This window comes from Prosopis cineraria, unplaced genomic scaffold (assembly GCF_029017545.1).
Source record: "Prosopis cineraria cultivar Desert tree isolate PC_DT_omini unplaced genomic scaffold, ASM2901754v1 PC11, whole genome shotgun sequence".
Classification (NCBI taxonomy): domain Eukaryota; kingdom Viridiplantae; phylum Streptophyta; class Magnoliopsida; order Fabales; family Fabaceae; genus Prosopis; species Prosopis cineraria.
Window position 1 is genome coordinate 30,951,437 of NW_026555342.1, and position 11,102 is coordinate 30,962,538.

Below are 11,102 nucleotides of genomic sequence, written 5' to 3' on the forward strand. Positions count from 1 at the left end.
ATATTTAAAAATATTTTATTCAAATAATTTTAAGTTTTGACTTATATCCCTTTGTTAATCCAATTTCCTTTGCCATCCCTTATGATGCCACCATATGTTGCAGCTCCATTAGATCTGATAGATCCATCAATGTCAAGACGGATCCAACCTTCTTTTAGAGGATTCCAATGAGCCTCAAATCTTTTACTAGGATGGCTAAGGATATTGTCCCTAAATTGGAGTCTTGTGTCATTGACAACTTGCTAGGTGCTAGAAAACGTGGTATTTATGTTTTAGTTGATTTCTTCAGAATACATCTTCTTGCATCGTGCCTTCCAAATGTTCTAGCAGACTTGAGCGAAAAGCCTCTGCCAAGGAATTCTTCCTATGTTGAAGTTGCCAGCTTTAATTTTTGCATTCCAACCGATCCATTGTTGCACAAAAAGAAAAAAGAAAGTATTAAGTTTAGATGGTTTAACAAGTTTGAACCAGACATTATATGCTTCTTTACAGTCCCATAGAATATGAATTAAGGAATTAGGTGAATTGCATCCAAAAGGACAAGTCCATAAAAGATGGGTACATCTTTCAGAATTTATAGAATTGATTTGGAGTCTATCCCACACAGCTTTCCAAAGAAAGTATTTTATCTTTCATAAGTAGGCCACTTACAAATCTTCAATATATTAGTATTGGCTTAGTCCTTGTAAGTAATTAAGGTCTTATAAGCAGATTTAATAGAGAAATTTCTATCAAATGATAGTCTTCAAACAAGAACATCTTCATCACCAAAAGGGTTAGGTGGCTGCACAAGCACAAATATGCCTTATCACTTCAGGATGCAGGTGGCAATTTAGGAGGTTAAAATTCCATCCTCTTGAGAGATTTCGAAGATCTAAGACCATAGCATGAAGGACAGACTCCGTATTAAGGAAAGCATATCTAGTAAGAGGTTCTAAGAAAGGGGACCATTTGTGGTACTAGAAAGAAATTTTCTCTCCCCTACCAACTTTCCAACCGACGTGTGTCATGAATTTGTTCCAAATTTTTCATATACTATTCCAATTGTAAGAAGAGGAGTTAGGTTTGTAGACCATAAGAATAGTAGGTTTAAGACATTTATATTTGTCATGAATGATCATAACCTATATGTAATTTGGTTAAGATAAGAGACCCCAGCAAATTTTCATGATGTAAGAAATGTTTTGAAACTTGAGATTTTTAATGCCAAGGCCCCTATTAGTTTTCTCCTTGGTAACACATTGCCAAGAAAGGAGATGGGATTTTTTATGACCTTCAGAAGTATCCCAAAGAAAGTTTCTAGATCTTTTTTTTAAGTCGGCTAAGACATCGTTAGGAAGCAACATGGTCTGCATGGTGTAGCTAGGAATGGCCAAGAGGACAGAATTAATAAAGGTAGCTTTCCCTATAATGTTGAGAAAGTGGCTCTTCCAATTAGCAAGATGAGAGTAAGTTTTATTAAGTAAAGGAGCAAAAGTAAGTTTAAAAGCCCTTTTATGGATAAGAGGAATTTCAAGATATTTGTCAAGATTTCTTGTGAGTGGAATTCCTACACTACTACAAAATAAGCTTACAGGAGCGCTTTTTTTTTTTACCTTAGGGAGCGCTTTTGAAGCGCTCCCGTATCAAGCGCTCCGAAATTTACAGGAGCGCTTTTTTTAAGCGCTCCTGTATGTAAGCGATACAGGAGCGCTTTTAGAAAAGCGCTCCCGTAATAGCGCGTCATGTATGGGAGCGCTTTATGTAAGAGCTGATGCATACCGGAGCGCTCTCTATAGGAGCGCTCCCGTATGTAACCTTACCGGAGCGCTCTTTACAAGAATAAAAATTTAAAAATAATATCAACATAAAAATTTTATATACAAGAAAAAAATTTGAAACTGATACAACAATTTCAATTTTCCAACTAACCTAGTTTAATTTCTAACAAGCCTAACAAATGAAACTATTGTTATTTTTTTAATATTGAAATCTAACTTCCTATCACAAACAGCCAATAATATATGAAAGCAACATAGTAAAATGCTCCATAGTAAAATGCGAATATCTTGCTCCAACAAAATACTACACAAGATATGAAAGCAATATATAAGTAATTAATATTATATTAACTTAATTTCAAAGCTTTTGACTTACATTTTCAGGAATGATCAACTCTTGTTGTGTGATTACTTCTCTCATAAACTTCATAACATAGTATCCACACTCCCAACCTTGTAATTGGGTAGGTACCTATAAAACAATAAAAGATGTCATTTATATGGTAGAAATAAATTCTAACTTAATTTAAAATACTTCAGTGATGAAGTTATATATATGATACAAGTATTTGCTGTCGAAAATCCGGCAGAGTCTCCCCTATAACTTGGAAGTTTCAGAATTTTTCAAAAATTCTACATCAATCCAGAACAACATATTCAGAATAACAAACATAAAATATCAATCAAACAATCATTTAGATATGTACCAACTTGTTTTATTAAGAAAATAATACAAACCTTTATTCTTTTCCAAGAATAAAACTCAACAGGATCAGGTCTTTCGGTGTTTGGAGGGAGACCTTCACCTCCTCGATAACGTGCTACAGCCCTATTATATAATGATTAAGCATACCAAGTAAAAATTAATTATTATAATAAACATATATAAAGAATATAGAACTAAAAACTTACTGATTAAATAATATCCTCATAGATTTGTAGTTCTTAAAGTCACTATCTCTTAATGAATCAAGATAATAAATCACAGGGACGAATGGATTGATACAAACAAGCACCCAATGTTGCCTGAAAAAATAAAATAGTTCATTAACTAAAATATCAACTAAAGTTAAAAATAAACAATAATAACAATTTACCCTGGATTGTGAGGAGCTAAAAATAACATGTTTCTTTTGCCTTTGACTTTGAATGCATCAGTAATCTTTTGAGAATGGTACTCAACACTGTAGGTACTAGTGTTGTGCGGGCTAATAAATGAAAATTTTGTTATCAATGAGCCCGGCACCACAAAAGTATGATATAAGTACCTAAAATGAAAAAAAAATAGAATCATTCACAACTAAAATTAAATAAATACCACAATAAGTAATAAAATTGAGAAAGTACCTGATGTATAAACTAATTTGTGTTGTTTGTAGCCAATCCTTGGTCAGAATCTCGTTAATATTTTCAGCTGCTAATTTTTCGCTAATTATTTCACCATAAATCTCCTTTTCAAATTCTACTTCACGAATCTCATTTTTCAATGTTGTCCGCATAATCATTTCAAGTGCATTTTGATGAGGATATTTCAACTGAGTAGATTCTGTGCTGGTCTTCCTTGCCTTAGTCACAGAGGTAGATCCTTTCGATGGCTTTTCTTTCGCTTTGATTGGCTTTTTTACAACTTCTTTAAATTTTGAGGACTACAAGATGTAAAATGGATTGGTAAGGCCGTAAGAAAACATGAATGATTTTAAAGAACCATCAATTATTATACCTGTAACTTAATGAGCTTTGAAGGCCAAGCCACATAAGTTCCAACGGCATCAAAAATCGTGAATATATCCTCATCTTCTATTTGCACTGGCAACTCAGCATCATTTTCTATTGGAATAGTTATAGTCACCTTTAAGTGATCAGCAAGCAATGGTCTGGAGTGTATAGTAACACTATTATCATTATACACAGATCCGATTGCCACAACACGACAATGTGGTGATTCTAACCATAATTGACATTGAGACTCGCCCTAAAAATTAAAAATTAATATCTTAAAAAAATGTGAAACATAATTTGTGAATAAAGAGAAGATAATAGAAAGAAAAATTATAACCTTAGGAAAGTCTTCTTTAGTATGGAAGGAGCAACTATCTTTATCACTGGGGCTACCTTGTGGCATATTTATAACTCCAATCATTTGCTCAAATCTCTTTTCCATTTGAGCTTGAAATTTTTTTTCCATTCTCGCCTCCATTTCTGCCATCCTTGCATTAAAATCATCTTCAGTAAAAATTTTAGACCGACGTCCAAAGTAGGTGCCCTGAGAAATACCAAATCCAACTCCTCTAACACGACCAGAGACCTCTGGAGCTCCCAATGCCCTACCAAGGACATCCACATGCTCCCCCACATCATCTTGTGATATTGATTGTGATAATGCTTCCTGTTGAACAAATTGTAAACTAATTATTAAGTAAATAATGTAAATAAAGTAATACACTAAAATATTAATACTCACACAATCCTCCCAGACTTTTCGAGTGCGTTCATCAGGTAATTTTCCTTCTTTATCTTCTCGAGCAGTCTTCCAAACAAGAGCTCGAGAAATTGGAGCATTAGGTCCAACTTCTTCCCTCTATTTAAAAAAGATATTAGAATAATTAAAAAACATTTCCTATATATATATATATATATATAAGTAATATCAACAGACGATATTAATTGAAACTCACCAAACTATGTTCAATATCTGGATAGCTCTTTCTTCCTGCTCTATATTGAAAAGGAGTACTTGCGGCTCTAGAGCGATTGACCTGGCTGATCTGTTGAAATTCAGGCTGTTGGCGCATTTTAATAAATTCATCCCAATGCTCTTGCTGGATCTCTGGATACATTTTAGGAGGATGAGGATTGAATTCTTCATTTGCATCTTTTAGATGATATGTTGTGAGGGTAGCTCGAAACTTTCTATGAGCATATGCTGCTTTTCTCATGATATAATGCCTATGACTCTCATCCAGGTCAAAAGATATACACAAATCTTCCCATATATTATTTTTTGCTTCTTCAAGCTGTGGGTCATTTTTCTTTCTCCAGTCTGCAATGCAACAGGGAACATAATGACGAGCTAAGACCCCTATGTAACTGGCCAACTGAGGAGACTTAACCAATTGGCCCCTATCATTCCAATTTACTGGTAATTTACAACCAGCTGCTCGAGCCCGTATTACTGCTTTCATAACAGTTTTACCCCGTTTAACCTCCTTGAATGCTTCTTCTTCAGTGGGTGGAGCATCACCACTGTTCTCAGGTGGGGTAGCCATATATCTGAAAGGAAAAATGTAAATTTTTAACAACAAAAAAAAATTTAACTAAAAATAAATTTTTAACAATTAAAAGAAAATTTAAATAAAGAACTTACAAGTGTTAAAATTTATTTTTTCTTTTTTTTGTTTTTTCTTTTGTGTGTTCTACATATCCCTCATCAATCCAAATCCCTTCCGCGTGATCTTCTCTAATATAGAAGGCATTATCCCCAGTTGAAACATCAAATGTCCGTGATGTTCCCATGAAAGGGTCATCCTCAACATTGAAATCTTCATCCTCCTCATTACCCACTATTTTATTTGTTAAAAGAACAATCGACCAATTTTTATGCGCTGGATCTGACACATAAAACACTTGTCGAGCTTGTGATGCCAAAATGAATGGTTCATCTTTATGAGCCACCTTATTAAGATCTACTTGAATAAAACCTAACTCGTCAATTCGAAAGCCGTTTTTATTGTCAACCCACGTGCAACAAAAGACAGGTTCACGAAACTTGATATAATCCAATTCCCAAATGTGCTCTATAATCCCAAAATATGACATCATTGCATAGATTGGATTCTTGTCTTTAAAACTAGAGACATGCATTGATTGAGCTTTAAGCGTTACACCACTATTCTGCATAGTGCTCCGAGCATCTTGACTTTTTGTATAAAATGTAAAGTCATTAATTACATAACCTGTATAAGAAAATACTTCAAATCCAGGACCCCTAGCCAAAAACCTCAACCTTTCTGATGGGTGAGACTCCTCAGAGATGCGAGATCTAAACCAATATATAAAGTGCCGGTTGTGATATGTTGCTAGCCATGTTTCATTTTTACCTTTATTCTGACTCTTAACTATTGCCTTGTGTTCGTTGATATATGGTTGAACTTCCTCAGTGTTGTGTAAAACATACAAGTGAACTTGCTCCCATTGTGTCTTGTCTATGCTAATGAGTTTCTTCCCAATGATTCCACCCTGTTCACCTGTGGTGTCTTTTGTGTACTTTGGCAACCCAATGGCATCCACATTAGAGAGATATCCAGTACATAATTCAACTGCTTCTTCCATGATGTACCTCTCAACAATACACCCCTCAGGCCGACTTCGATTTTTTACATATCTTTTAATACTTTCAAGTAACGCTCTACTGGGTACATCCATCTCAAATAAGCGGGACCACACAACTTTATCTCTCTAACTAAGTGAAATGATAAATGAACCATGATGTCGAAGAACGAAGGCGGAAAATACATTTCCAGCTCGCTTAAAATCTTAGCTATTTCATGTTCTAGCTTTGGCAATTTTTCTGGGTCAATCACCTTGCTACAAATTGCCTTAAAGAAGAAACAAAATCTAGTAATCGTGGCTCGCACCTTCTTCGGCAAAATGGATCGTATACCAACCGGCAATAAATTTTCCATGATGACATGACAATCATGAGTCTTGAGACCTACTAGTTTGAGGTCTTTCATGGATACGAGGCTACTTACATTTGAAGAATATCCTTCTGGCACTTTAACTTCATGCAAGAATTCACAGAAAGCTAATTTTTCTTTTCTAGACAAGGTGTGAGCTGCTGGAGGTAAAAAAGTGCGTTTTCCCTTCCTCTCTGGTGCCAACTCTTCTCTTAACCCCATGCTAATCAAATCCATCCTTGCATTAATTCCATCTTTACTCTTTCCTGAAATGTGGAGTAATGTGCCAACAAGGCTATCGCAGACATTCTTTTCGATGTGCATTGCATCCAGGAAATGCCTAACATCTAAGGTCTTCCAGTATGGTAGCTCAAAGAATATGGACTTCTTTTTCCAACCATTCTTAACAATCTTACTTGCAAATGGTTTTCCAAATTCAATATTTAAATCTTTAACCTTTTCAAAAAGCTGCTCACCAGTTAATGGCATGGGAACTCTACCCTTCTCCGGGTGGCCATTAAAGGCCTTCTTTAGTCGTCGGTAATGATGTGTTTGCGGCAAAAATCGTCGATGACCAATAAAGACATTCTTCCTACAATGTTCCAACCGCACTGAACATGTGTGCTCCTCACATACTGGACATGCATCTGTCCTTTGATACTGTATCCTGATAAATTGCCATAGGCAGGAAAGTCATTTATGGTGCCAAACAACATTGCTCGCAGGATGAAATGTTCTTCTCTATACCCATCATAAACTTCCACACCTGTCTCCCACAAAATCTTCAGATCTTCAATCAGAGGAGCTAAGTACACATCTATATCATTTCCTGGTTGTCGAGGCCCAGAAATCAACAATGACAGCATCATAAATTTGCGCTTCATGCACAATGCTGGAGCGAGATTGTAGATCATCAAAATAACCGGCCATGTACTATGAGTACTACTTTGCATGCCATGTGGGTTCATTCCGTCAGTGGCTAGTGCAAGGCGTAAGTTTCTATCTTCAACCCCAAACTCAGGGTATATAAGATCAAACTTTTTCCATTGAGGAGAATCTGCAGGGTGCCGTAGCTTGCCATCCTTAATTCTCTCATTAGCATGCCATGTTAAGTGTTTAGCATCTTCTGCAATGCTATATAGGCGTCTAAATCTTGGTATGATTGGAAAATACCACAATGCCTTCGCTGGGCTACATCCATTTCTTTTGTACCGTGATGCATCACATTTTGGACACTTATCTAAGGTTGAATACTCTTTCTGAAAGAGGACACAATCATTTGGACATGCATGTATCTTCTCATAGCTCATCCCAATAGAACAGAGCACTTTTTTAGCTTCGTAAGTATTAGGTGGAAGCTCGTTGTACTCAGGTAACATTTCATATAAGAGTTCAAGCAAATCCGTGAAACTCTTATCGCTCCATCCATTCGCTGCTTTTAGGTTGTATAGTTTCAAAATAACTGATAGTTTTGTGAATTTTTTACAACCGGGGTATAATGGTTTATCAGCATCACTCTTCAATCTCTCAAACATCTCAGGACAGTCTCTAAGATCCTCTTCAATCACATCAATCATTTCATCAAGACGGTCAACATCATATATCCCACTATCACGATCAAATGTTGAGTAGCTCGCACTATCCCTCCAATCACTTGCATTATTCCTTCTCTCCCCATGCATGGTCCAACAAGTATAAGTTGGATCAATCCCATTACATATTAAATGATCTTTCAATTCTATTGGCTTTACTCTTTTTCCATAGCAACATTTCAAACAAGGACATATGACTCCACGGGGGTCTTGATCACGACAAAATGCAAATTCAATGAATTCATCTACACCATCCCAATATTCTCTAGATAGTCGATTAGCCGACATCCACTTACGATCATGTCACTAATATGATTACCAAAATTCAATAAACAAAAGACTTAAATTTCTATAAAAAAAATTCAACAGTATCTTCCTTAAAAGAATAATCTCTCAAATGATCAAACAATCAAATTTCACAACACAATATATCTAAACTAAATAAATCAATTCATCCAAATAAAAATTTAGTACCATAATGTATCTAAATTCTGTCAATCAATTGTAATTTAATTAATAACAATAATCTCTCATAAAAGTATATTTCATAAATAAAATAAAAATGTTCAAGTAGTTTCCTCAAATTTAATCTAAATTATCAACTACAAATACTCCATAATTTTAATATAAATAACTTCAATTCATATATTTTCTATAATATTTATTATTAAAAAATATTTAAAATTTATTCTCAAATATATATAAATTAATTATTAAAAAAAATACCTTCAAAGTGTAGTCTTCACTGCAGAAGCGACGTCGATTCCTCTGCTGTACAGCAGCGACGCACAGCGGCAACGGAGGTCTTCACGGCGTCCCTTCCTCCGGTGTACAGCAGCAGCACAGATCTGCAACAGCAATACAGATCTGAAACAGAGATGCAAATCTGGAACAGCAAACAGCAAACAGCAGAATAGATGGATGGTGATCTGCAACAGCAATACAGATCTGGAACAGAGATGCAGATCTGGAACAGCAGAACAGATGGAGGCGTAGCAACGGCGACGCAGAGACCAGGCAGCGACAGCGTGACGGCGGTGATGCAGAGACCAGACAGCGACGCGACGCAGAGATCGGACAGCGACGGCGACGGCGACGCGGAGACGGATGGCGACAGCGACGCAGGGGAGGACGGCGACGGCGGCGGCGACGGCGATGCAGGGGAGGACGGTGACAGCGACGACAATGCGGCACAGAAACAAAGAGAGAGGCGCGACACAGAGAAGGAATGAGAGGCAACAAAAGAGAGAGAGGTATAAAAGAAACTAAATGGAGAAAAGAAAACTGACGGATGTATATAAGAGTGGGAAGACTCTTCCGGAGCGCTCATTATGGAGCGCTCCGGAAGAGCTTGTTCCGGAGCGCTCTTCGTAGAGCACTCCGGAAGAGTGATTCTTCCGGAGCGCTCGAAGAAGAGCGCTCCGGAAGATGCTTCGTAGGAAGGTTTTCTTGCTGTCTTCCGGAGTGCTTAAGTACGAGCGCTCCCGAAGGTATTTTTAAATTTTTTATCATATTTTATATATATTAATTAGGTGCGTTATCTTATTGTGAAGCCTGACATACAAGAGCGCTTATTTAGAAAAGCGCTCCGGTAAATTCCGCATTCACATTTTGGGGCGCTTTTTAAATAAGCGCTCCTAAATACCCGCTCCTAAAGATATATTCTGTAGTAGTGCTAATTCATCACTAATCTAAGAAGCTCTATTAATATTGACATTTCTAGAATAAAAGAGCTTGGATTTCCCAACATTGACTTTTTGGCTTGAAGCATTATAGAAATCAGAGAGACATTGTTGCATAACCATAGCTTGGTTAAGAGACGCTTCTGTAAAAAGTAACAAATTATCAACAAAAAATAAATAAGAAATTAGAGGCCTATTAGTAGTTAGTCTAATTGACTTCCACTCATTTTTATCTATAAAGCTAAGAATACAATGGCTGAGTCGTTCAATGCAAAGAATAAATAATTAAGGAGATAGAGGGTCTCCCTATCTAATGCCATGGGAAGGGGTGAATTCATTTATTAGTTCACCATTCCAAAGAACTCTCATATGTATTGAAGAGATGGTAGTTCTTATTAATTTTTAGAAATGATTGTTTAACCCGATGGATTGGAGAGTATCATTAATGAAATCCCATGAGAGTCTATCAAAGGCTTTCTCAAGATCCAACTTAAGGGCCATAAAACCTTTATGTCTAGTCTTACTTCTCATGGTGTGTAAAATTTCTTGAGCAATAATGATGTTATCACTGCTTTGTCAACCCTAGATGAAACTGCACTAAGAATCCGTAACAAGATAGTTCATACATTGCCAAAAGCGATTGAAGAGGATTTTGGTAATGATTTTATAACTAACATTGCAAAGGGATATAGGCCAGAAGTCCTTCATGCTCAATTATTTTAAGTTTAATATGATATTCAAATAATTTTTGAAATCTCTTAGGTGGATGGAATTTTAACCTCTTAAATCGCCACCTTCATCCTAAAGTGATAAGGCATATTGCGCTTGTGTAGCCACCTAACCCTTTTAGTGATGAAGATGTTTTTGTTTGGAGACCATCCTCTGATGGAAATTTCTCTATTAAATCTGCTTATAAGACCTTGATTACTTAAAAGGACCAAGCCAATACTGATATTTGGTTGAGGATTTGCAAGTGGCCTACTTATGAAAAAACAAAATACTTTCTTTAAAAAGCTGCATGGGACAGACTCTAAATCAATTTTATAAATTCCAAAAGATGTACCCATCTTTTACGCACTTGTTCATTTGGATGCAATTCACCTGACCCCTCAATTCATATTCTGCGCCACTGTAAAGAAGTTCATAATGTTTGGTTTAAACTTGTTAAACCATCCAAATTTAATGCTTTCTTTTCTCTTTCTATGCAAGAATGGATCAATTGGAATGCAAAAATTGAAGGAAACAACTTCAACACAAGAAGAATTCCTTGGTAGAGGCTTTTCGCTCAAGTTTGCTAGAACATTTGGAAGGCATGATGCAAGAAGATGTATTCTAAAGAAATCAACCAAAACTAGACATCACGTTTTCCAGCACCTAGCAAGTTATCAATGA

The 11,102-nt window shown here is 36.2% G+C and overlaps 1 protein-coding gene across 1 annotated transcript; it reads right to left on the reverse strand.

The window, feature by feature from the left end:
• Positions 1–745: 745 nt before the first annotated feature.
• Positions 746–7,320, reverse strand: LOC129286461 (uncharacterized). The gene is made up of 13 exons (XM_054922421.1): positions 7,184–7,320; positions 6,893–7,103; positions 6,273–6,355; positions 5,935–6,123; positions 4,436–5,030; positions 4,222–4,338; positions 3,817–4,146; positions 3,481–3,732; positions 3,108–3,406; positions 2,858–2,968; positions 2,673–2,786; positions 2,529–2,589; positions 746–784 (listed from the first exon to the last, which is right to left on the reverse strand). Exons 1-13 carry the CDS (start codon positions 7,318–7,320, stop codon positions 746–748), a joined length of 2,538 nt encoding a protein of 845 aa, XP_054778396.1.
• Between the last annotated feature and the right edge of the window lie 3,782 nt (positions 7,321–11,102).